Source organism: Podarcis erhardii (genome assembly GCF_964252035.2).
Source record: "Podarcis erhardii genome assembly, chromosome: 1".
Taxonomy (NCBI): domain Eukaryota; kingdom Metazoa; phylum Chordata; class Lepidosauria; order Squamata; family Lacertidae; genus Podarcis; species Podarcis erhardii.
The window spans coordinates 45,536,724-45,564,581 of NC_138497.1; the positions used below are offsets into that span (position 1 = coordinate 45,536,724).

At 42.2% G+C, this 27,858-nt stretch overlaps 1 protein-coding gene across 2 annotated transcripts; it reads right to left on the minus strand.

Moving 5' to 3' along the window:
- Window positions 1-27: 27 nt before the first annotated feature.
- TMEM87A (transmembrane protein 87A) lies at window positions 28-27,279 on the minus strand. Of its 2 annotated transcripts, none has more exons than XM_081861742.1 (19): window positions 27,074-27,279; window positions 23,835-23,895; window positions 21,803-21,900; window positions 20,078-20,194; window positions 19,447-19,536; window positions 18,317-18,482; window positions 16,623-16,684; window positions 14,834-15,017; window positions 14,312-14,411; window positions 13,432-13,525; window positions 11,851-11,926; window positions 8,892-8,996; window positions 7,214-7,272; window positions 6,529-6,632; window positions 5,775-5,848; window positions 5,423-5,484; window positions 4,385-4,440; window positions 3,895-3,925; window positions 28-2,406 (listed from the first exon to the last, which is right to left on the minus strand). In XM_081861742.1, the coding sequence occupies exons 1-19, from the start codon at window positions 27,236-27,238 to the stop codon at window positions 2,365-2,367; spliced, it is 1,746 nt and encodes a 581-aa protein (XP_081717868.1). In that variant the 5' UTR covers window positions 27,239-27,279; the 3' UTR covers window positions 28-2,364. The 2 variants fall into 2 exon arrangements, with proteins under 2 accessions (XP_081717868.1, XP_081717869.1); XM_081861743.1 differs by lacking the exon at window positions 11,851-11,926 and adding an exon at window positions 10,811-10,883 and having other exon boundaries at window positions 27,074-27,278.
- Between the last annotated feature and the right edge of the window lie 579 nt (window positions 27,280-27,858).

Genomic DNA, 27,858 nt, shown 5'->3' on the forward strand with positions numbered 1-27,858 from the left:
GTCAGAAAGCTACACTTAAAAACTGAATTTAAGAAAAAAAAAGGATTTTATTATACAGAACAGAAATTTGCAACTCGGATTGAATCAAATGAAAGAGTGCCTGTAAGTTACAGGAAAACCCATTACCAAACCACTTATACATAAGTACAGCTAAAACGCCTCTGGAAAGCAAAATCCAAACAATGCCACATTTAATGTGAAATCCTAATTCCAGGTTCTGCTGCTAGAGGGCTGAAAGTGTCAAAAACCAGCATTGAAGCCCAAATTTTGGCACTAACATTTGAAAAATACCCCCAAAAAATCCTTCCCTCCCACAAGACACCCAGAACAGAAACATCCCAAAACAGCATATTTGCTTAAATTATTGCAGGAGAATGTTTGTTGTTGTTATAAACAATTTGCCCCCTTTACAGGACTTTTAATATCTCGGTGACAGGCTTAATTTTCTGAGAATCTCTTTTTACAAAATCCTGTGAGGTACTTGAATTTTCAAATACATTTCATTATAAAAGCATGTTGTCAGAGGTGGCTCTTTATTAAAGATCATAGTAGGAAGGAAGGTGGGACAAGGAACAACTAACTGAAAGGCGACTAGATGGGAATAATTGTAGCAGAATGTTTGGAGTCACTGGAAGTATAATAGGATGCTTCTGGCCCTAGGGACTGGGCTATTATGAACTTTATAAATCGACAAAGTGTTGGATATGGTATATGAATGTGTATTTAGGGCCAGATTCAGGTTTGGAGGTGCTCTCAGGTGGGCCCTGGGCCCCTGGACGTGGATTTACTTGGAAGCAATGGCAGGTGGCTATGAGCCACCACTTTAACTTTCCTACATTGCATCAGAATGATGCCACACTGTGGCTCAATAATCCCAGGACAGGTACTGGGGGACCTGGAAGCTGGCAAGGATATGTAGTGCAGACACCAGGTCTATTCAGGAGTTATTTGAGAAGAGCAACAGGAACAAGCTGCTATCTGAAGTCACAGTTCTGTGTAGAATATGTGAACATCTAGGATAGGTTAGTCTGACATATACAAACTTTTAGGATAGGACTGCACAACTTGTGGCGTAACACCCCCCGACTGCTTTTGCTGTCTGTCTAGAGCTGCAAAAACAGGAAGGAAGGTTGTCAAGCATTTGACAAGCCACAGACACGGCTATGGGCTGCAATGGACTCAGTGGGTCACAGCCTGAACAGGCCTCATTCAAAGAGTCAACATGTACGGGGAGGTTGACTCCAACACAAGTGCATTTGTGAGTCTATGGAATATGCTCCAAAGCAACAATATTAGAAGCACAGGCTAAAGGCATGGGGCTGGTCAAGGTCAGTGAATAAGTGCTGAGGGTTGTTTTTTAAAAATTATTTAAATTGCACTCTGCTCTGATTTGAATAGTTAACTGCTCATGCTCACACCCCATTGCCAGCAACGAGATATGTACCAAACACGTAAGCGATCACTGCATCTACGTACGAAAAACTTAAAATAGACTATCTTTCCTACACAGTAGAGTGAATAAAATTGCACTTGATCTTGCCAAAAATATTAGGAATCCTAAATTTCCCCAAATACCTCCTTCCCTCGTGATGCGTTAATTGTTTCCCATAACTAGGAGTTCTCATTCTAAAACTTTCTCCTTTTCACCAGCCAGGTACCAGAATCTTCAGTCAGAAGCTGCTACATCCAATAAAAATGCAAGGCACTGACCCTGATCCATAGATTACTGCACACAGCAGTTTGCTGCATGCACACTACTGTGGGCAAGGCTCATTTACAGATGGTTGATTCTGGCATCTCTCATGGGTACCAGTCCTTTACTGGGCTGGCGAGATTCAATCCTACACACACTGTCCCAGATGCTGGATACAGAGTTTTTTAAATACGTAGCATCTTACTGAGCAATCGCTGGTACCTGTCTATAAGCTTGAGCTTGCCTTTGTCTCTAGAACACCTGTGCTGGTTTGGGGAAACCATCAATCACTCTTCCCCTCTTCCCACTGTGGTTAAAACATGAGGGATTTAGCTGTAATATTGAATTAACCATTCCTCAGGCAGTTGTTAAAAGTTTTAGATTTAGCTTGACTAGAATGTTTAAAAAGTAAAGACGTGCTGCAATCAAGACGTTTAAATGGCTTAAAACCCACACTTGCAGCAGCAATGCAAATTCAAACATTTTCCTAGGTGTATCAATATGTGTGTGATTCCTTCCACAGTGATCCAAGCAAAATGTTCTTTCCTCTGAGAACAATGTCCAAAGGTGAACGTCACAGAACATATCAGAAGAATGCAGCATTCCATGGGAGAAAAACGTTTCTTCCTTTCTTCAACAGCAGGAAGCCTTGTCAAGCAAACTGTCCTTATTCATTCCATTTTAGATCTTTCAAAATGTGTGATCATTCTTTCCTGCAATATTAATATATGGGTCACAATGAGGTTTCACATTTCTTTTCTTTTTTTAATGTTAACATTAGAACTAATTCCTTTTAGGCATCGTTAAGTGAACATCATGTGACTTTTGTCATTCATGTGATGAACATTCTTTTGAGCTGTAAGTGAAAACTGTTACATGCCCTAAAGATTGACTGAAAGCTTGGAAAATATCCGATAGGAGCACGCCCAGAAGAACTATTTGGCACAAAAAATAATGGATAGAAGTCACACTGCAAGGAACTTTACCATACTGAAAATGAAAATGAAATCACAGTGTATGCAAATAGTAGTCATACATGTCTCGGGTCAGAGACTGAACAGAAAATGTTTTTTCCTGAAACACACTCTGAATGCTTATCTATGGGCTTGGAATGCATATTGTAATGCTCAGAATTTGTCTGCTGAATTTGCAGCATTCATCTCTCATCACTCCTCAAATCCCAGCAATGGCTTCCTGTTCCTTTTACTGCCTACACAAACCCCTTGTCCTTGCCCTTACAACTCTCTAAACTAGTTCCACCCAATCTGTCCTAATATCCCAATGTACTCCTTCCCATGACCTTCAGTCAACAAACCCTACTACACTTAGCTGCCTAAAGGTAGTTTGCTCTTAAAGGATATTCTCCATTTCACCTTTCCACTCCATATGCCTAGAGCACAACCAGAATTCCTCAGTGAAATCATTTCTCTAGTCTTTCAAGTCTCTTCAAAAGCCCACAAAGCTTCACTCCATTTTAGTCCTCCTTCTCAATCAAACTTTAACTATGAGTAACTGCATTCATTCATTCATTCATTTAAAACATAGCTATCTTGCCCCCTGAAAAACTCAAAGCAGCTAACAACGAAGTTGAAGCCACAAATTAACAATTCAAAACTGATGCAACTCTCATGAGCGGAGATGGAAACAATCAGGTTTGGTATCCTGAATTTTGTTTATTGTCCTCATCCGTCAAAGTCCTTTTTTTCTTTTGTGTCGTGTCTATTAAATGGCAAGCCACAAATTAAAAGTGTGAAACAGAACACAGGAACCTGCCTTAAAGTCAGACCACTGGGTTCATGTAACTCAGTAATGTCCACACTGACTGGTAGCAACTGAAGGTAGCTAGCCCTACCTAATTTGAATCTAATTTTGCATGCAAAGCAAGTGCTCCAGCACTGCGCCACAGCCCTGCCCTCAAATGCTTTAAGTGCACTGTCAAAAAAGCAGTGGCTCCACGTAGCAAATCGTATAAAATAAAAAATCAGATAGTTAAAAGTTCCAAAGTACTTGTGTCATATAAAAGCTCTGATCTGTATTTAACAGTGCTTCCATTTTGCTTTTATTAGTTCCTTGATGCACTGACTGGAACGGATAGAGCATTTCAGTTTTGAGAGGCCAAAATCATTTCCTTAATACTTGGGCTCATGACTCCCCTGTTGTGTCACAAGACTTAAATTGCTGCTGAAGGTTTGTTTACTGACCTCATCAGAATCCAGAAGCGCCGGGAGAGCACTGGATTGAGAGGAATGAAAAGAAAGAACGAACTTTAACAACAGGCACAGTACTGAAAAGAAACATTATCACTGGGAATTTATCGCAATAGCACTAGCGTGAAATGCAGGTAGTTTTCCAAGATTTAGAGCAGAAAGTACATTTTACCAAATGAAGACTTACAGCACGGTATAAAAGAAAGCACAATAAATGCAGTTGGCAATAGTCCCTGTCCCTAATGCAGACTAACAGGGACTTTCATGGGCTGCAGCAGCAAGTAGCAGCAGGTCACAAGTTGGATTTGAAGTCTGTATTAGGGACTGCTAGCTGGCACCCCCCAAGCAGAAACCAGAAAAAGTCCACACCAGTTCTAGGATGCAACTGGCAACATTACCAATATTCGAGAAAATTATTACTGTTTTCATTCATTTTGCTTCCAGTATATTTACTACAAATATAAGTCAAATTACATGTACTTACACGTCCGTCACTGAAGAAGGAACATTCTCTTCCACCCATTTCAAATCATCTTCCTGCTAGATTTTTTATTTTTAAAAAAGAGGCCATGTGTTTCAGAAATGGTTATTCTACTTAAAAATAACATTACATAACATTTTGCTATGAAACCACCAAAAATATGTTGTGTAAATTTTCCCTACAGAAAAGGTGATTAACTATATTTGACATTCCTTTGTCTCTTCCGCTTATTTTTTGTGGAGGATATAAATAATTACGACATCTTAAATAAAAAGAAAATCTATCGTTTACAAAAAGATTTGAAAAAACTAAGCTGAAAACTATCAAAAAATTTCCTTTTAAAGGGCAATTAAAGAAACATGTAATATCCAAAATGCCTTGTTTTTCCAGTACTCAAGAGCCATTTTCAATTTAAAAACACACACATTCCCTTCCTTCTTTAATTCTAAAATAGTTAGTTAACATGGCTACAATAGATAATTCATATACAGTAGGCCTGTATACAGTTATGTTCTGGGGATCACACCTAAAGCCAAAATCCCGTATAGCCAAAACCCATTGACTTCAATGGCAGGTGGGATCGCCAAAGTCATTTTCCCCAGAACCCCTCCCTTTTCCACCCACTTTTAATTTTTTGGCCACACACATAAATCTGAATGTGTACAAGTTAAAAGCATGCAAATAGCAAGGTTTACTCTATTTCATTTTTTCCATTCTACTACTGTACAATACATATGAAAGACACATTCCAAGATTTAGCAGATATAAAAGACTTTCATGATCTCATATAGGAAATTCTTTGGTATAGATCAAAAAGGTTCTAAATCAACATTTATAGGGATTGTTGTTGTTGCACCTCTTGTTTTCCTCAAAATGTCTCAGCCTGATCATGTCACTTATTTTTATATTACCAACATTGGGCACCAATTGTGCCATATGAAGTATGGGCAGATTCCTAGGAGCAACTTATCATCTAGTCAAGCATCTTAAAATAATTTTCTTGAAAGTTCCACCACCGCCACCTCCAACAATCAAACTTACTGCTTTGCTGGCTTTAGGGTTTCCGTTTGACTCTTGTTTTGAACTCCTCATTTTCATTCCCTCTGTGTAAGATACCAGAAAGAAATAAAGCCCATTCAACAGCGCCACCTAGATTATGATTCAAGTTTATTATTGTTTTAATGTGAATCTATAATAGAAATCCCCAACATCTTATTTCTTTGCCACGCTCAGAGGGGGAAGGAATATAGAACCCAATTAAATGGCTTCAGGTAAGTGCACCGGAGATAGGCTTGTTGGGAAGCAATTCCCGGGAGAGGGAAGCAGAGCAATGTTATCAGGGTGGCCACTGGAACTAAAATTGCATTTATATAGCAGAAGATTTTCTTCTTACCAAAGCTCTCTTTCAGCATTGGCTCCTTCTGTTCATCCTCCTCCTCTTCCTCAGACAATGGTGAAAAAGCAAACCTTTCGGAAAGAAAAAAATTAATAAAGCACACAAACACAGAAATACAAACACACACACACAAACACACACACATTTTTCACAGACTTCTTTCTTTATTACGGTAAAGGTAAAGGACCCCTGGACGGTTAAGTCCAGTCAAAGGCGACTATGGGCTTGAAGTGCTCATCTCACTTTCAGGCCGAGGGAGCCGGCGTTTGTCCACAGATAGCTTTCCGGGTCATGTGGCCAGCATGACTAAACTGCTTCTAGTGCAATGGAACACCATGGCAGAAGCCAGAGCGCACAGAAACGCTGTTTACGTTCCTGCCACAGCGGTACCTCTTTATCTACTTGCACTGGTGTGCTTTCAGACTGCTAGGTTGGCAGGAGCTGGTACAGAGAAACAGGAGCTCAACCCGTTGTGGGGATTTGAACCACCAAGCTTCCGAACAGCAAGCCCAAGAGACTATAGTGCCACCCATTACGTCCGCAACTCAAGGTTCCACTGTAGTCAGACAGGACAAGATGGCTGCTTTGAATCAGTCTTCACCATCTGGCAACCTCCAGATGTTGTTGAGCTACAACTCCCATCAGTGCCTGGAACTAGGCTGGCAAGGACTGCTGTGGATCAACTGATCTATAGGACATGACTGTTATGGTGTTATTGTTTTCAATTTAAAAAAAAAAGATAATGTTATACCTCTGATTGTTGGCAGACGGCCTCCAAAGAACCATGATGGCAAAAAGGATCATTGAAAACAAAAGTCTCCAGATGGCATCATCCACCCACAGCTCCCGCCAATCCTGTTATTAAAAGATAGATAAGATATACACCCAGGAAGGAAAGACCACTTCAAAAAGAGAGAGAGAGAGAGAGAGAGAGAGAGAGAGAGAGAGAGAGAGAAATGCCAACATTTCAAGGAGAAGCAGGGCACAGAGTTTGAATTAAATTCAGACACAATCCGTAAAGGTAAAGGGACCCCTGACCATTAGGTCCAGTCGTAACCGACTCTGGGGTTGCGGCGCTCATCTCGCTTTATTGGCCGAGGGAGCCGGCGTACAGCTTCTGGGTCATGTGGCCAGCATGACTAAGCTGTTTTTGGCGAACCAGAGCAGTGCACGGAAACGCCGTTTACCTTCCTGCCACTTGCACTTTTGACATGCTTTTGAACTGCTAGGTTGGCAGGAGCAGGGAACGAGCAAAGGGAGCTCACCCCATCGTGAGGATTCGAACCGCCGACCTTCTGATCGGCAAGTCCTAGGCTCTGTGGTTTAACCCACAGCGCCACCCGCGTCCCTGTCACAATCCTTAGCCACCAGCTTATCAAACAAAAGCATACTCTCCATAGCAGTTTGGAGTAGGGGAAAAGTCACATCACACTTACCGACTGACAGTCTACCAGCCTGAATTTCATAGTGGTCCAGATGATAAAAACAACAGATGCTAAAGAGTGGGGATAGACACACACATTTGGTGAAATATTAGCAACTGCAAATGAACTGCAGAACTCCTCTTTTAAGATTAAGACATTTTAGGTTATTTGCTTTTAAATCATCTATAACCATGGGGATTGTGTCAAGCAGCAATGTGTGTTATTGGGCTTGTGGTCATCAGTTGGCACATTTCTTTGTGCAGTAAAAGCCCCTTTGAGCATTTGTTCTGTATCTGTCTAAAATCTGTCTAAAAATATTTATTTAGAAAGAATTCTAAACTGCTGAATCTAGACTTATCTCTAAGCATTTTATGTAAAACAATATAAAATAATTATCAATAATACACAAATAAAGCTAGCAAAATTTAAATACAATGCAGAATTATATATCTGTTTTTATACTAATATTTTATCGAAAGGTTTTCAATTATAAAGAAATAAAGAGATACAAAGAAAAAGAAAAGGCATAAAAATGTGTAAAGGGGAGAAAAATATTATATGAATATATACAAAAAATACTCTAACCCATAAATTATTTTATAAATTGGATATTATTATCCTATCACTTACAGTATGTAAATATTAACAGGCTACTACATTTTGTATAAACTCGTTCCAAATATTGTCATATTTATCCAGGCAAAGTCTACATCTGTAAGCAGACTTAGAATTACATATTTAGATAGCCTTTCCAGCAGGTGTCTAGAGCAATATAGTGAGAGCAGCTGCCTGATGTTAATAGGCAGGGAGTTCCAAGGGCTGCCTTGCTGAAAGATCAACTTCTAACCAATGTGGAATGATAAGTAAGCATATATGGGGCTTACTTAACTGATCCCAAGCTCTTAAGGACTTTGTATAGTAAGAGCAAAACCTTGAAAATGAAAATAAAAGACAGGGGAATGAAAATTCTGCTCTGGCAGCTTGATAGTAAGTTCAGTAGGCCTGTTGGGGTGAAGAATGGCTGGCTTGGCATTGTACCCTAAGCTTGTGTTTGCTTGAAAGAAACAAAATACAAACAAACACAGGTTTGCAGGCAACATTAAGAAACAAGCCATGACCAGGACGCCAAAAACAAACTTTAATTTCAGGTCGCAGTTTGCCTGGAGAGAAACAAGCCACAAGTCCTAGTTCAGACATAACACTAAGCCAGCTACTTCCACTAGAGGAAGAACAAAGCAGGAATGCTCACGCACAATGTGATTTATTTAACCTTAACTAATGACTCAGCGTTGTGTCCAAACACGACCAAGAAGTCATGAAATTAGAACTTTTTTATTTGTTTTCAGGCATCCCCTTTTATTTAATAGAATCAGAATTGTAGACAGAGACCCTGAGGATCACCTAGTCCAACCCCCTGCAATGAGAACTCTCAACTAAAGCATTCATGACAAATGGTCATGAATTTAAACTCCTGATTTAAAACCTCTGAGAGTCCACCACTTTCCGAGGGAGTCCGCACCACTGTCGAACAGGTCTCTGCGCTTTCTATTTAGGGTACAGGCACTGAACTGAGGGCAAATTATAACACAGACATGACAGAATGAACAATGGAGTGGTAGATATCTCAAATAACATCTGGCTCAAAAAGGTCCCATAAAACATTTTGGAAGGAAATATTTCTAAAGCTCACCTGCTATTGCCAAAATTAGAGTGTTGGTGAAGTGTCGGTAGAGAGAGAGCTTCACAACATTCCTCCTAAGTTTTAACAACTTCATTGTCTGAGTCAAACTGATGAATATGTATGGTAAGTCAAGAAAAATCAAGCTTGACAACAGGCACAGCCCAATTACTAAAGGTATTCGACGCAATATACACAGAAATACTAACATATCAAACTGACCCTTAAGCTTACGAACCCCAAAGCAATGGTAGCCTATTAAAATAAAGAATGAACTTACACACCCATTATTCCTACACTGTGCTTCAATTACCACTTACACTCAGCAGTGACTCAAATATTGTGGTCCTCACATAAGGCTATAAAAATGCTTTGGTATGGTGATCCTCAAAGGCTTCTCACTTTAAAAAGCCCACCCACACAGACAGAATATGCAGCGATGGTGTGGGGACCCTCTATGATACCAGGGCATCAATGTAGTGACTTGTTTTCAAACAATAGATCTCCAGTGTTAAGCACGCACATGTGAACACAACACTCAGTGGTGTCCACACGAGGGCTGCAGGAGAACATGAGGCTGCATCAGGAAGAGCTATCTATTTGCAGATAAGGAACAACTCTGCCCACTTTAGTTATCCAACTTCTGAAGGCTAGCCTGCACATAATGACTGCTCCCCACATTAAATGGGGGGTGCCCTTTGCGTAGTCGCGCACAGCCCCTGGACCCTATGCAGCACCATTCGCACAGACTTGGCTTTGCCTTCCCCAGGTGCGATACCTGGAGGTCTCCGCCTACCTCAGCCAGTTGCCCAATCCTGCCTGGGAGGCGTTGCCAAGGTGATCAGGCCAGGTAGGGGGAGGGACTACCTGCCCACACAATAGGGGGAGCTTCTTACCTGGGAATCTCAGTTGGCTCCAGAGCTTCTCCCACCCTACCCACCCTCAGTTAAGACTTCTTTTGCAAGTTAACCCTTTCTCCACAGGTACGCGGGCGCTGCTACGTCAGGGTCGCTGTTGAAGGGCCGGAAAGGAATTCTCCTGCATTGGCAGGTTTGCCTTTCCCGTAGCAAAACGTCACAACTTTGGCCTTGGGCGGAATCCTTTAGTCTATCTTTCCTAAATGGGGAAGGGCATGCAGCGGTGACCCACGCCTCCGTCCTCTCTGCGGCAGCGATACCAGGGTTCCCCGTTTAAGGGGTTGTTTGAGGGGAGGCTTTGGCCGTACGCCTAGAGGTTGCCATTGCTCTCCCCTGCAACAGCGGCATAACGGGGACGGGCTCACTCTGCTTGAACATATGTTCTCCAGAGCCAGCCCATCCCCCCCACACACTGGATAACCCTAATGTTCCCCAGATCCCCGGTGGGGGGCTGGGAGGGATAAACGCCCAATGCCTGAGCCAAGGTCTACCCACATCTGAAACACAATAAAGTCGTGGCCAATTTTAATCCCATAGCACGTTGTCTTGAGTCGTTATTCCACACGGGGCCGCCCAGGGTTTGGGGGACTCCGCCTATCCACGCAATGTTTTCAGTAGAGATAGCTCTTCCCGCTACAGAAACGCGAAGGAATCACCTCAGCAATCAGAAGCCAGTGACATCACGGCACCAAGGTCATCTCCAAAACTGGCAACCATTTCTTACTCTATCAGATCTGCCATGTTAGCTGTAAAAGTACATCTTTCACCGTGTTCTTGAGTCAGCAGACTGTGAGTCTGGCGTTAAGCATTCTGACTCGGTAGAAAATTCCATTGAATTCAATGGGGGTTTTCCCCTTGGAAGTGTAGTTAGGATGACCACCTTAAAGAAATTTTGTTTGTGAAGGAAAATAAAGCAACAACAGAATCGGGCAGAACACTTGCAATAGATACCACCCACCATGAAAACCCAACTCCAAAGAAATAGCAGTCCTTGAAATAAGCCAGTGAAGAAGGATATCCACCAACAGAGGGCAGTATCTAGGAAAGCCAGTGGAATAAAAGCCAAGGAGGCAAGATCATTCTGTGCCTAGAGAGACAAAGAGAAAAAGGCATTGAGACCAAGGCCGACTGGAAGCAAGATTCAAGACTTTCAGCGCAGCCCTAAGCATGTCTACTCAGAAGTCCAACTGAGTTCAGTGGGATTTACTCCCAGGGAAGCGTGTAAAGGACTGCAACCCCAAGCATGCAGTTCCCCAGAGTGGCAGGGGAAACCCAGCCAGATGGGTGGGGTGTAAATAAATATTATTATTACTATTATTATTATTATTATTATTACATTAATGTAGAACACCAAATATGTATTTTCTTTGTTCAAAGAAAAAAGAGGTTAGTATTAAGCCAATTTTTAAAAAATGTTGCAGAAAAGCTGAAAGATACAAGTCCTGATCCCTTAGATTCACAGTATTCAGATATTTTCTAGATTTAAAACCGCACTGGGAGTTTAAGGCTCCATTGATGGACCAGAGTACTGTCCAGCCATTCTGCCTGACAGGAAAGCTATTGATCTATTGAAAGCTGTATATTTCTGACACCCAGCAAGAACCATTCCATCAAGCAGCAGTGAGGGGAGATTGCCCTGGTTTTACAAGAACTCACATAGCGCAAAATACGCACCCAGCCATAAACTGTAACATTTACAGCACACACAATCAAAGGGAAGAAAAGGAGTATTAATCTCATCAAAATCAATGGAATTTCAGTACACCGTTGAGATTTACACCCCACCGATGCTGAAATTTCTGTGGTTGGACCATCTGCTTATTGCTCATAGCTCTGGCAAATGTTGCCGTTCATTCATAAGGTGGCTTACTCACTGCTGAGCTCTAAAAACAAACTAGGAAAGCTTTAGGAAGGAATGATACAAGCGTAATTTAACTAGCTGTTCACTTCTTCCCATACCTCTTCGTACAACATATTTTCTCAATCACCAAACATCCAGGATTTATACTGACATTGTTCATAAATGCAAACCGTACTACGGCACTTCTGAAAGGATATCCAATAAATAATACAGGAGTCAATGATAGACAGCCCGAAGTTAGCTACCACAGCTGTAACACCATGGAAAGACTGGAAAAGTACCAAAAAGAGAATCAGTTTACTGAAATACATGATAAATGCATGATTAAAAGATGAACCACTCCTGCAAAACAGGGCCCAACACAGAGCTGAGGGACAATGGCTGCTACACAGTTGACTTCTATCAAGCACAGGACAACAGGTCACCCAGGGGCAAATATTCTTCAAAGGATAGTCAAAGCCATGTGACTTCACAGCTCTATATGCTATCACTGACTTGTGCATGATTTATGTAAAACTCATGTTCCTCTTCATGTTATTATTATTCAAAACGCAACTCAGGGAAAACATTTCAAAAATGTTATACTTCCTGATTTCCAGTAATATATTGCTACATTTTTAGAAACAGATAATATAACCTGTGGAGGATATCTGATTAAATCACGCCCAGAGTATGATTTCAATGGGCCCACTCTATGACTTAGTTGAATACCACCTTATACCATGATCACCTGCTAAAATCCACTGAAAAAAGAAGGAACTTCCTTTTCTAATTTTACTGCAGCTAAGAATGCACACTATCTCTACGTTATTTCACCTGACACAGATCTGCATTATCTACACAATGTATTCACAGCTGGTTAGCTGGTCTTTTCAAGGTTCCCGTATTAGAGGCATAATCACCTTTCTGCACACAGGGCTGTAACATTACACAGCTGCACAACATATAGCAATGAAGAAATGCAAACCAAATGAAAGTGAGGAAGAACTGTCAGTGAAATTTATCTTTTGAATGTGTGTGTGCACGCGCGCACACACACACACAAAGGAAGCAACAGATATAATAGGAACAAAGCAGGGTTGAGTCACAAAAGACAAAAATGAAGCCAATATTAATCTGCACAAGCCTTTACAGTACAGTACAGTACAGTACAGTTAGATAAGGGGCAAGTAGCCTCTTTTTAAACATGTTTTAGTGGAAAGAGTGTAGACCAGATGCACAGTAAAAAGGCTCATTCAATAAAATTCAAATATCCCTTATTACCTATTATACGCAGGTCCCGCTAACTGCATACTCACTACCCAAAAATTCACTTATTGGCATGTAAATAAATATGCTCCGCTGATTCAGACATCCGAACAGTCAACTTCCTTACTTCCTAGTTTGTTTGGGCTTTGCTGTTCAGCAGTAGCCACTCTGGGGCCTAAAATACAGAGGGATGGGTGTGGGAGCCAGATCAAACAAATAAGGGAGCAGGAGAAATTGGACAAATCTGTTTTTTCCTTTGTCTCTCTTTTGCTGATTAACTGCAGCCATTTCAGGAAGAAACCACCGGGGGGGGGGGGGAGAGAGATCTGACAAATCCCACATTAGAAATATTTCCATAGTTTACTAGTGGAAATTGTGGACTCATTACGTGAACGTGTGCCTAACCAACGGGTTCCACAGAATGCATTGTGTTCAGTAAGTGGAACCTGCATATATACAGCCTTGCCTAGTAGGAAGTGAAGATCTGTATATGAGAGGTATGAAATTGCAGCAAGTGATTACTAACCCCTGTGACTCTAAGGACACCTTCCATGCCAGAAAATAATAAATAGAGAGCTCCAGCCACAACTACTTTGTGAAGAGTAACTCCAAGGCGAGGTCTGAAATGAGAATAAAGGGAGAAATGAAAAACAATGGGAAGACATATATCTGCTGTACAGATTACATCAGTCATATCATCTAGGTCATCTCCAATGTCATTTTCACATCTAGGTAACTGGTCTAACCGGGAACTCTGGATTATAAAAGAGCAATAATATCAGCTGCAAATCACCTCCATTATCCTAGTACTGCTGATATCAGATTTGGATGTGAAACACACCCAAGAGCAAGTCCTAGCCAGTTTTATTCATATTGCTCATATTGCTGCATTAACTGTTTTCCATCATAATTGGTCAAGTAGACGTGAAATGCATCTAACTCCTTTGACAACACAGATTCAAAATGTATGAAATTTCAGACAAGCTAGAATTCACTACAAACGGGGTGAGCATTCAAAGGAGGAACACACAACTTACAGCAAGCAGAATGAGGTGGGCACAGCCCACCTTGAATGGACCATTCACCTCAATTCCACTTGTGGTTCAGTCCCATCATCCTCAATGGGGAAAGAGTGCATCTTTTCCTTCTGAGCCTTCTCCCAACATCACTGGAGCCCTCCTTCACCTCCTACAGACTCCCCCTTCCCCAAGATCTGGTGTCTGGGCTTTAGAAGAGGGAGAGCGGTAGCAGGCTGAGGAGGCCTGGCATTGGGAATTTCCAGCATTAGAAGTGAAATGGAGGACCCACACCCTTGAGGGATACTCGGGAGTTTGATCCTAATGATCAAGGAGAATAAATGATTTTCGGGGTGAGCACTTTGCTGCTTGCCCAACACTAGTACTCACTTGACGATGCCGTATCCCAGGCTCACTATAATCACAAGAGTTCGAGCGAGTGAGCGCTTCAGTGCTGAGAGCAGCTCTGCCAGTATCAATGCCCCTTGGACTGTGAACAAAGAATGCACAGGATAAAACACACAGTACACAATACGCAGGTAAGAGAGATATCTGCACAATGGCTGAAATCCTGAGCAGACTTACTTGGAAGCATGCCCCACAAAACTCTGAAGTAAACATGTTTAGAATAATATCCATTAACTAATCCACACATAAAGGATGGCTCGGGATGCAAAACCAGAAATAAGATTTATGCTTCCATGACTGATAATCTAGCTGTCTGCATCAAATAAACACTGCTCCCTCCACAAAAGCTAAACTGACAGATATCAACTACAGATAGTGACAAGAGATGAAGATTTGTATGTTTCTACTCTATCACTAAAAATAAAATTGCTAATGGATCAACGGTTTCAAATAATCCATGGTTTTGCGTCCTCAGAAATATTTAACAATTTTATTCCCACATACCAGATTCTCCTTTGTAGCGGATATTCTGGAATTCCGCATAGAAGACAGCTTTCTCTAACATTCCCAGTAAGATAACTGCACCAATCCAGAACTGGATCCTCAGGAGATCTCGCCAGTAGCAGGCTGACCACGCAAGCCACAGAACTCCAAACAACACATACACAATGCACATCACCATGAAAAACTATGAAACAGAGAAAAAAAGAAGGGTATCAATTTCAACCAGTTACAACCAGCATTTCTGTAGCTGTTTACTTATCTGCATTTATTCATTTAACAAATCTTCACAGTTTAAGTAAGTATGTGGGAGGTGAAAATGTGCATGAGGGAAACTCCCCCCCCCCAATATATTTTAGGACTAAGATTCAAAAAGAATAAAGGCAAGGCTAGCACAAGGTTTGAATACGTCCTCCGCAAAGCACTGCTGGTTGTACCCCTCCCTCCACCGGTAGTGTTGCTACAAATGCTAATAAAGATTTCACTGAATTTAGCTTTGCCTGACTCTGTCTCCTAGGTTTGTACAGTGGAACCTCGGTTTGCAAACACAATCCATTCCAGAAGTCCGTTTGACTTCCGAAACATTGAAAACTGAGAATCAAAGGCTGTCAGCAAGTTCAACGGGGAAAATTAAGAAATGTGCGAAAACGGAAGCATTCACTTCCGGGGGTTTTTGGCGTTCAGCTTCCGAAACGTTCAGCAGCTGAGATGTTTGAAAACCGAGGTTTGACTGTATCTATAAACTTTTGTTTCCCTGACCTAATGAGATCCTTTTGAGGCACTTTCCTGGTTTTACAAGGAAACATCACATCTCCGACAGAAGCAAAAGGATTTCACCTTCCCCCAGAAAAAAGAAGATCAATACCACTTTATTTACACAAAAGAAGGATCAATGGTTTTCTTGCATGGTAGCAGAGTTGTCTAGAGAGGGCAACATTAAAGCACCCTGGCATTAATAGAGAAAGCATCAACACACTGAAGAGAAATAAATACAATACAAGCAACAGCGATTTTACCATGTGAGAGGCAAAAAACTTGTACCTGAGAAATTCCATTTCTGCATTAATTGCTATACTGACAATACCTGCTTCTACATTGCAAGAAAATGCTTACATGATTGCTTTCAGAGAAAGGGTCTTAAAAAGAGATTGCATACTGCCATGTCATTTTAAAAGGTCCAGGTGTGTCCTGGGAAGGATTGACTTGAAAGGTGAATTGGACATTGACGATTAAAGACTACATGCAAGAACTGCTGCAAAGAACTATCCATCATGGGCGCCCAGATGAACAACACTGGGTGGTATTCAACTAACATTTACTCAGAGCAGAACCATAAAAATCAATGAACCTGAGTGATGTCCCTTAATTTCAAGGGGTCTACTCTGAGTAAAATTTAGTTGAATACCACTCACTTTCCATTTCTCAAGCTGTGTCTGTTTTCTCAACCATAATTGTATAGTTTTTTTCCTACTGACCCATCCTAACCCACTTACCTGTTCCCCCACTATGCTCTCCCCATCACTCACTGTCAGTCTCTGACCTCTTAACACTTTCCTGTGTATCTGAAACAGCCGCTAAGCTGTTAAAAGTAGGGAGCCTTTTGCTTCTGTGTTCTACACAGTGTCCAGTGCCGACAACACTCAAAAAATGTTCAGTAACAGTGACATCTGATGCTAGGCTTAAGCCCCAGAGCTACACCCCACCCCACCCCAGTTTCTTGAGAATGGTCACTTGTCATCCAGACTTGTGAAAACTGATTTGTGCTTGAAACAAACCACGGGCATCAACTTACGATCATGAGAGGATAATCTGCGAGGGAGAGGTATTCATACGGACCCTTCACTTCCACGATCACTGCCACAAAACAAGCACAAGTAGGGAATCAGGAATACATAAGATCATGAGAAGAGCCTGCTGGATCAGGCCAAGAGCCAATATAGTCCCACATCCTGTTTTGTACAGCAGCAAACCAAATCCCTCTGAAAATCCCACAGGGAGGAGGGGAAGGCCCTCTCCCACTTTGGTTCCCCACCAGAAGGTATCCAGAGGCTTTCTGCATATAATCCTGGGAGGCAGAATATAGCCATCGTAACTTATTAGCAGTCATTGATAGCTTTATCCTCCATGAATTCATCTAACTGCCGTTTTAAAGCTATATAAGTTAATAACTATCATCACATGCTGTGGCAGTGAATTCCAAAGTTCCAACTATTTTTTTTGGGGGGGGGAGTACTTCTTTTTGCCTGCCCTTCATCTCTCACTGTTCAGTGGATGCCCTGGGTTCTAATATTATGAGGAAGAAAAAAAAATCTATCCATGCTTTCCCTATAATGCACAATGTCCCTTCCTATTCACCATTTCCCCCCTTCTAAACTAAAAAGCCCTAAGCATTGCAACCTTTCCCATTGGGTGGTTGCTTTAGCTGCCAGATTATTGTGCTTGACTTTTCTGCATCTTTTCCAGCTCTGCAATATATATATATATATATATATATTAGATTTATGTATTTAGGAGACCACAGGGTGGTTTACAGCAAAATCAAACAAAATAAAAGCAATATATGAAATCCATAAAACAACACAACCACTAAAAACATAAAGCAGCAACTCACAACAATTTACTAATAGTAGCAGTAACAACCAGTGAGCACAAAGATTCTATTCAGTGAATTCATGTAAGGATATTCCAGAATTCTTCTTGCTTTTGCTCTCCACAGTGAAATTATGGAAGTATTTTTTTTTGGGGGGGGGGGTTTCATGGTACACTGAGAAAGAAAGTAACAGCCTCTACTCTTGTAATGGTCACATAAGCTAGTAGTACAAGAGCTGGCAAACTGCTTCTTTAACAGATTGTTCACTCAAATACAGGAAGAAGTACAATCAGATTACTGCCTGCATACACATCCTTTAATGGCAGAACAAGGAGTGGTCTGAGCCTCTCCTTTTTCTCTACTAAAATTTATGAAGAAGTCCCCATGTATTGGCAACATTCCAGAAATACATGGGCTTTTAAACATCTATCCAGTGCTTTTTTCGGGGAGGGGGGAGGGAAGCAGAGGGACACATACCCCTAAACATTTTGTGAATCAAAGTTTGGCCTCATTGAGGGGCAGTATTTCAATATGAGTAGGGAAATGAGAGTACCCCTAAACATTTTTAAGGAAAAAAAGCATTCTATAGCTAAAGGAAAAAGGAGCGCCAACTGGGGGGGAGGGGAGTATCAAATAGACTCCAAGAATTGAAGTGTCTGCAGCCATTACTACACTTGAATGCCCAAGGCCTGGTATACAATAGCAATGAACTCTTGCCTCCTTCCCCTTCTGGAATCCAGTCCGACAACACTTGGCATCCACGGCTACACCTGCAGCAAGCTCAAGGCTCACTTTGAAAATCTGCCGCAGATACAACCCTGGAGATCAAACAGCGAGTGGTGTCTAAGCATTTAGAACAAACTTCAAACATAAATGAACTACTGCGCATGGCTCACTGTGAAAATGTGTTCCCTGTGGCTCAGAGGAAGCCGTAACTTTTGGCAATTCGTCACTTGTCGCTCTTTTAGTTTTCACATTGGCATCCTTTGAGGATACAATTCCAATCTGCACAATAAAGATATAAGGCCCATCTTGCCAGGTTCTCATCACAGCATTCATTGCCTGGGAGAAAAATGAAAAAGAAAAGGAGTGCAATCTAATCTAAACCACAAATCAGCATACAGTTTGTACAAATCTATCATGTGCACTAAGAAATCAGCATTAGGCATTTTCATTTTTATTTTTTTTAATAAAATATTTATTAGGGTTTTTTATAAAAGAAATACAAAGATAATAAACAGCATTGCGTTGTTTTAACAAAATTTCATAACTTCTTTGGACTTCCTCACGTCTCCCGCTCCCACTTACATCATTAATAATTTTTTTCAAGCAAATTATCATCTTATTTGCAAATTTATAACCACTCAATTCAATATAATGTAACAATTCTCCAACAAATTTTTGTTTCTCTTAATCTCATTTATCATCAATTTCCGATCCAATTTAGTGATGGCCAATTATTTATAACCAAGCATCCTTATTAACATTCCTCTAAATCACAATATTTTTGTAGATAAATCTTAAATTTCTTCCAATCTTCTTCAATCCTTTCTTCTCCCAGGTCTCGAATTCTGCCAGTCATCTCCGCCAGTTGCATATAGTCCATCAGCTGCATCTGCCATTCTTCCAGTGTGGGTAGATCTTGAGTTTTCCAGTTCTTAGCGATGAGTATCCTTGCTGCCGTTGTTGCATACATAAAGAATGTTCTATCCTTCTTTAACACCTTCTGGCCGACAATACCCAGAAGGAAGGCCTCTGGTTTCTTAGTGAAGGTATACTTAAATACCTTTTTCAGCTCATTATATATCATTTCCCAGAAGACCTTCACTTTAGGGCAGGTCCACCAGAGGTGAAAGAATGTTCCTAGCATTAGGCATTTTCAAATCCTAGTGGTTTTAATGGGGGAAAGCCAAGCACAGACATTATCCAGCAGCACACACAAGTCAACCAGTAGCCAGGGGACCAAGAACGGTCCAACACAAAAGTGATCCTCTCCTGTATTATATATCACCTCTCTCATACTTACAGAATTCTCTGATACAATGGTATAGTTTGCTCCATCCTCTTGTTTTCCACCTGAGAGGGGTTCTGGGTGAACAAATTCTTTGTAGAAAATCTAGTAAAAAATTTAAAAACTCTTTATGTGCATGTATATACACACATATACAGAAAGACACAAACACACCCAAAAAAACAACCCCCATACAGGCAAAGCATTATATACTTTTGTGTGTGTGTGTGTGTGTGTGTGTGTGTGTGTGTTCCAGAAGATATAAAAAATGGATAGATAGAATTTCAGATAAACAAAAATACTCTTTACATAGTGTTACAATGACACAGAACTATGTGGGGACTGAGTTCAAGGACGCAGAAGTTTTAAATTTAAAAAATTAAAATGCAAATAAAATGCACCCAAACCATCATACAGGCCAAATAGGACCTATAAATAGAAACATCACACTTCACCCAGAGCCCAGTCTCCTTATAACCCCATCTTTCGGGGAGTTTCTGTCCCTTAGTAATTCACATGGCCTTTTGCAAAGGCAGCATGATGCCACAAGCTCTTTCAGGGCCAGTAATATGGATATATGTGTACCTTCAAGCCACCAGAAAACCTTAGCTCCAACAATTCCCCCCCCCGCCTCCTTCCACCCTACCTGTGGTCTGAAGAGTTCAGAACAGTTGGGGAAATAGCGCGAAGACATGGCATAGTATCCTGGCCAGCCTGGCCGGTTTTCTACAGTACTTCCAACGTAAATTTCTGCCTGCTCATCCTGTCAAGACAACAAGGTATGACTCTATCTAGCTGAAGGGTCAGTGAAAACAAGGGGTTAACTCAACAAGCAGCTAAGAAACTGAAAAGATATCCAACCCTGCATCTCACCTAAAACATCAATGCCAGGCACCCCATTAAAAGGATACGGTAACAGGTGATGCGAAAGACAGGTTGATTTTTCATTTTTAAAATAGCTTTTAAAAAACATAATCTCAAAGCGGGCCTCACATATTACAATCATAAAATCATAATGAAAAGGTCAATACATATCAAAATGCAATTTAAAAATCCAGTTGAGCATTAGGCAAAATATTAAAATAGAAATACTGAAATTATGCCTGTGGGCTGTTATAATACTTTGAAGGAATGACATTGTGGCCTGCAACCCTAAGGAGTTACAGACAGCGGAGATAATACTGGGTTAGGCAGTCAAAATGTCTTCTATCAAGGCAGCTTCGTTTGCTCCTTTCATGACACCATTAAAGGGCACTGATTTATATCTACAATTTCCAGGAAGGTTCCCCTTTTAAGTAGCAAACTCCTCCCATGAAATACAGGGCAGGGAAAATAGAATCACAGACTCATAATATTGGAAGGGACCCTGAGGATCATCTCATCCAACCCTCTGCAATGCAGGAATATGCAGCTGTCCCATATGGGGCTCGAACTTGCAACCTTGGCATTATTGGGGAGAATTCAAGCAGCAACACAAGAGAGGGTTCCGCTTTATGGTTGGTGTCAGATATCCCAGCAAGGGAGGAGGAGTTGGTTGAGTCAGTCCCGCCTCCTGAGAGAAGTTCCTAGGGCAGATGAAGTGGAGGCTGGCCAATCAGCAGGGCTGGCCAAATTCGAGGTGGAGGGAGAATCGGAGGGTTGAACTTGGGTCCCATTACAGTGGTAAATCAGGTTACATATGCTTCAGGTTACAGACTCCGCTAACCCAGAAATAGTACCTCAGGTACTTTGCTTCAGGATGAGAACAGAAATCGTGCGGCGTCAGCAGGAGGCCCCATTAGCTAAAGTGGTATGTCAGGTTAAGAACAGTTTCAGGTTAAGAACAGACCTCCAGAACGAATTAAGTTCTTAACCCGAGGTGCCACTGTACTAAGGTCACACTGTCGTCTGTGCCAGACTCTCCCAGCCCCCAGTAGGAGTGCACACTTGCAAACTCAGCCTTCTCACATGGAACAAGAACCACATGAATGATGTGCTGCCTCCCCTGTTCTTTAAAAGCCAAGTGGGAGGGACATGCAAAGTGTCGGGCCAATGACTTTGCAATGACCTCGCCATGTACCCTAGAACTCTGCTCGTGGGCCTGGATATTACTTTTAGTTTGCCCCTTTTTGTTCCCTCAAGACAGCCAACCTCACATTTAGTTTGTGAACCTGTTGGAGACAGAGGCCAAATAGCGTATCCTGAACCTGTAAGGATGTGGTAGAACATAAATCAATTAAGTTAGCACAGCTCTAACTCGGGCAACAGTGGCTAACGAACTACGCTCAACTATCAAAGCAGATGGGGTTATTTGGTACTGCATAATTTGCAGATTGCATAATTTAAGCAACACATTGCATGACTTCAGTCGTTCCTAATGCCAATTCCTTACCCCAAAATTGAAGACTTCATTGTAGCAGTCACAATACCTCAAGTACCAGCTGACATTGTAGCCTTGAGACGGATCGCATGCACTTTCCTCGCCTTCAACTAAAGAAATAAGAGAAGTACAGTACTTAAGAAACACAGGAAGCATCATATTCTCTTTGTATTACTAAAAGGTTCTTGAAAGCATCTCATTAACCCCACTAGGAGGGCTTCCCATAACAACCCAAGTCTTCTTTTTGTTTTATGAATAACATCTTATCTGTTTAGGCAATCTGGAAACAATTATAACAATAATGCTTTTTAATCCAAATATTGGACTCAACATACCATATCATCCCCCCATCTATGATAGACTAGCACAGCATTTGCACTAACCGCAAGTAATCCAGCATGGCAAGATCCTTTCCATACAAAGGAGTGCTTTGCTGACACAGCAGCCTGTCATAATTTGGAACCTCAGCTTATTACATTGCAGTGAGGCAGGAAGATTGAGAGAGCTGTATCCCAAACATCTAGCCATATGGCGAACTCTGATAAACAGGGTAGTTAATGCCAAGAACGCAACCTTCAGGACAAAACATGAAATGCCACAAGCTCACACTAACAAATGACTCCCTTTGTATCAAGAGAAGAAAAGGGCTAACAAATGAGCTTTACAGTTCACTGCCGTGCCATTTTATATTGTGCCTTTTACGTGTTTTATGTGTTTTTAAAAGTGGCCTGACCAGAAAATCTATCACACACTATACATCTTTAACTAGGCCTTTGGTTGATTGTCATCCAATGCCCTTTTAAAATATGAGGATTTCTTTTGGGGGGGGGTATTCAGTTGTTTCTGTTTTTATTTGGATTATGTATTCTGTGCTTTTATATTGTAATTTTATCCTGTGAACCACTCTGAGACTTGTGGGTATAGGTGGTATATAAATTTAAATAATTATAATAGTTATAATAAACATATGACATTTTTATGCACGCTGCCCTTTTGAAATAGAAATAAAATCTATATAACAGGGACAGGCAGTAAAATGCTGAACAAAGCTTAACTTCCAGAATGCACAACCAATGTAGTCAACTTAACAAATCAATCACCGGGGGGGGCGGGGGCGGGCATTGTTAGGTTATATGTATATGGTCCAAGGGACATGGGTGGAGCTGTGGGTTAAACCACAGAGCGTAGGACTTGCCAATCAGAAGGTCGGCGGTTCGAATCCCCGCGACGGGGTGAGCTCCCGTTGCTCGGTCCCTGCTCCTGCCAACCTAGCAGTTCGAAAACACCTAAATAGGTACCGCTCCAGCGGGAAGGTAAATGGCGTTTCCATGCGCTGCTCTGGTTCGCCAGAAGCGGCATAGTCATGCTGGTCACATGACCCGGAAGCTGTACGCCGGCTCCCTCGGCCAATAAAGCGAGATGAGCGCCGCAACCCCAGAGCTGGTCACGACTGGACCTAATGGTCAGCAGTCCCTTTACCTTTTTATATGGTCCATGGACATTACACTGATTAGCCTTGCAAACAAATTTGGGGCAATGCTTGGAAGCTCTACATGCCAATTTTGTTTTTAGCAGACTTATTTTTTGGTACATGATTACTGCTTAGCTGAATGTTTGAATGCTTCATTAAAGGGAGAATTGAGTAGAGTGATTTGGTGGGTATAAGGAGAGTGAATGCCGAGTGACTCTGAATGTAGGTTGTGCGTTTAAATTATTCTTGTGTAGTGTGACTGTGTAGGTGAATTACTCTGGTGATTGTATTAATTTGTATGGGATTTTGTAATATTTATGAGATTTGTATGATGATAAAATTTCATAAAGATAATCATAGTAATTTTAATTATACCCTGCCCATCTGGCTGTGTTTCCCCAGCCACTCTGGGTGGCTTACAGCCCTTTAAAAATGGTAAAACATTAGACATTAAAATTTTCCCGATATAGGGTTGCCTTCAGATGTCTTAAAAACAAGACCAACAGGGCCTTGTTCAACTATTACAAAATGCCTGCCATATTATACAATAAGCTATAGTATGAATGCACTTACATTTTAGGAAAATGGTAGTGTTGCTGAAGAGAATCTTTCCAAAGTGAAATAAATTCTTCTCCTATAGAGGAAAAAAAGGAAGCAAACAGAAGAAGCTCGAATGGAAGGCCATCATATATATATGAGAAAACTTTAGTTAGTATATATTTTACTTGGCAATAATACTAGGTAAATAAGAATATATTATATTACCCCAAAAATGTCAAACTCCTATGTATCTGTAAAAGCATGTTCTAAAGCAGGAAAAGGGAACCTGTAGCTTTCCAGATGGGGCCCGACTACAGCTCCCATCATCTCTGGCCATTGGTCATTCTGGTTGAGGCTGATAGGAGATGGAGGCCAACAACTGGAGCGCCATGAGTTCCCCACCTCTGATCTCAAGTACTCCTGTATACACATTACGTTTGTACTCTTACATGTTGCTGTATTAATGGTAGGTATAGGAAGTGCTAAAGTTGCAGCCACCTGCCCATTTGTCAGGGAATAATTCCTACTGAAATGAGAAATTACTTATTCATTAATTACTATGTTTCTGAGTAAACATAGACAGATGAGGCATCACAAGTTGATACATACATTGCTGTATACTACTTGCTTACTCAATGATTGATGGGTCACATCTAAATGAATTCCACAAACAATTATAGGGTAGAATTCAACAGTGCGCTAATACTTGCCAGATGGAACTATCTCCCATCTCCTCCCAGATGGTGCACTATTCCAGGAATTCTCCCAACCCTACACAGCAGATTTGGAGTAAATGCAAGGGGTATGCGAGGAGGGGAGGAGCGAAGCCTGGCTTCATTAGAAGGGGTCCTTGCACTTGCTTCTACTAGCACAACAGGTTAGTTGAATCTGGCCCCATTATTTAAAGTGACGCTACTTTATTTTTCATATTTACATGCGTCACCATCAGGAAATGCTGGTATTTTATCTATGAAGGCTCATTCACACAACCATGTCATTACTTGATGCTGTCAAGCAAAGAACATGCATGTGCTAAAAACTCCTAAGTAAGGAAGGTGATCCATTTTGATCGATTCTTGTTGGTGGTGATAGTGAAACATGCAGGCATCAGGTGTTAATTTCAAATCTTACTCATCCACAAAATCAGTTGATACTTTAAGCCAGCCTTCGCCAACCAGGTGCTCTCCAGATATTTAAGACTGCAATTCCCATCAGCCCCAGCCAACACCAAATATATCTCCTCAGTCTCTATTAGTCATGTGGAGAAAGCTGTACAGCTCCATCATTAAGATGATGTATGAAAAGTGCTTTTAGGACTGAGGGAAAACACCACATAAGTGCTAATAGCCATGTACCCACTTACTTGGGAATATGTCCAACTGAACAGTGGCATTAACTTGTAAGAAAACATGTGTAGGATTCCACTGTATTATAATTTTTTTTGCAAACTACCTGCACTCAATTCTGAAGAGTGGCACAGACATGTCAATTAATTCACATATGATTCATATACCTTTGATCTCTTCAGAGCTATAGTGAACAATTTATCCAGTGCTAAGTTACCACAGAGTACTGTATTCATAACCAGGAGATAAAAGCATTGAGATTTGAGTCAGACTTAGTCTTGAAATCAGTGGGTCTATTCAAATCCTTCATCTTTTAACGTTCAGCCAAGCAGTGAAGATAATTTGGCCACACATATAAACCAGAAGCAAAAATCACAGGGAACAGGAGTGTTACAATTCTTTTCAGTGTTTGTCAAATCATGATAAATTATCTGGTGTTAGCATAAGTCACTCTACTTTGCAGGATAAAGGGTTTGGTTTTGACAACAGGGTGACACAGTTCATTTAACTTGTGACAACACTCTCATGTCAGTGGGTTTTCACATATTTGCATGTGTGCTGCCTTAAATGTGGATCAGTTAGTAAACATTGCATTTGACAACTTGGCAGCGTCATTTAAAAGAGACGCTTTCAGTATCTGATCAGCTCAAGGCTATGATGCATACAATGTACATCAGATACTAAAGACTGCCTATAAAGGAAAAAATGGCTACACATGTATAGATACACGGTGCCAATGTGGTGAAATGGGAGACCCATGTTCAAATCCCAACCCAACCACAAAGCTCACTCAGTATTCTAGTATCACCCATTGTGTCAAGCTAGCCTACCTCACAGGAGTGTTGCACACATACCAAAGCTCTCTGGTGGGTGTGGAGGAAATTCAGTAAGTATAAAATTGATGGGAATCCTACAAAGAGTATATTATCACTACCAAAAAACCCCCACAAAAACCCCACATGATATTCCAGCCATGGACTCTGGCTGCAAAAGATGAGGTCCTGGATTCTGTTACTACCTCCATCACAAACGAACAGTGATCCTCTTTTGTGAGCAATGTAACCCTGGAGCAGGGACACATAAGATTACAGCAGCAACTTCTGTGTACAAGACACAACTACTGTGATTCTCCATGAATCGCTCCTCCTACATTGCCTGCTCACATGAGCAGTTATTTGCACAGATTATCTCTGAAAAACAACACCTGTACTTTTTGTACAAACAGCACACCCATGCATGTTCACCACTCTGGACAGATCCAATTATCCGTATTAAACCATTCCTTACTAGCAGCTAGCATCAGGCGATTCTTTGTGATCAATGTGCAATTTTTGTTGGAAAACCCTGATCTGGGGCTGAGATCTCGACCTGGCAACGTTTCAGCACCACAAGAACAACCATCTCTTTCTCTCCCAGTGGGGGGGGGGGCAGCGAATAATGAGGTTACGAGGAAAATGCACTCTGCACCTGCTCAGGGAGCTACTCTTCCTGGTTATTACTTCACGGACCACAGGTTAGGAGGCCAGGGTTTGAGATCGAATTAAACGTGGTGTTCAAAACGAGGAAGTAGAGCAAACCCTTGCCCGGGTGCGTAAAATCGGCAAACGGCACTCCCCGCAGTCACGCTGCGCTGGCAGTGCCTTGGCAGATGCAACGAGAAGCCGGCAAGGCCCCCGGCCCTCGATGCACCTGGAGCAGCGACAAGGCAGCGCGCAGGAACGGAGGGAAGCTCCGGGTTGCGCTGTTCACACGTGCAGCTTGGCGACGCGGGTCAGGAGACTCGCTCGCCGGGGTCCTAAACTGAGCGGCCAGAACCGCCCAAGGCGGCCGGTCCCCACCACCCCGACAGCCCTCTTTCTCCCGGGGACCCGTCCGTGCAGCCCGCCGGACGGGACGGAGGCGGCGAGAGGGGCCCTGCTGGCTCACCATGGGCACCGGCAGCCGCCACTTGGAGAGCTGGCCGGCCGCAGCGGGGCCCGGCGGCCACACGAGCAGCAGCTGGAGAAGCAGCAGCGGCGGCGGCCCTGAGCGGCGGCGGCGCCGCCACAGAGGCTGCAGCATCCCGCAGAGCGACGCCACTCCCGCCGCCATCCCCTCCGCAGCGAAGTGTCACCAGCAGAACCCGCTCCGGCCCTCTCGCCCCGCCCCTTCCGCCCCCAGGCCCGCCAGGCTCAGCGGCCGGGGAGGGTGATGGGGCCGCGCCGGATTGGCTCGGGCGGCGCACCGCACGTCACGGCCCTCTCGTCGTCACCGGGGGACGGGGACCTCACCGGCGTGACGTCATGGCCGCGGTCATGCTTCGGACGTGAGGTGTGCTAGAGAAGGCAGAGAATCCGAGCAATGTTTGATTTCTGTTTGAATAGGCTGCGGGCTATGTGGGAAGCATGGTCTTCTTGGGATGTTAATATGGCAAACTCCTACACACACACACACACGTAAATAAAATTTAAAAAATCCTTCCAGTAGCACCTTAGAGACCAACTAAGTTAGTTCTGGGTATGAGCTTTCGTGTGCATGCACACTTCTTCAGATACACTGAAACAGAAGTCACCAGACGCTTATATATAGTGATAGGGTGGGGAGGGGTAAATAAACCATCTATCAGAAAGACACCACAGTCCCTGCTGCCTATACCTTACTCCAAAGGAAGCACGGACCCTGGGGGCATCACACTGCTTGGAGATTGGGGTGCTGTGCAACAATATGATTAT

Coding starts and splice junctions, on each gene's coding strand:
- TMEM87A (XM_081861742.1), bottom strand. CDS start 27,238: ATGGCGGCGGGAGTGGCGTCGCTCTGCGGGATGCTGCAGCCTCTGTGG. Junction 19,537..20,077: donor CTGAACTCTTCAGACCACAG/GTAGGGTGGAAG, acceptor ATTTTTTACTAG/ATTTTCTACAAAGAATTTGT. Junction 14,412..14,833: donor CCGCTACAAAGGAGAATCTG/GTATGTGGGAAT, acceptor CTTTGTTCACAG/TCCAAGGGGCATTGATACTG.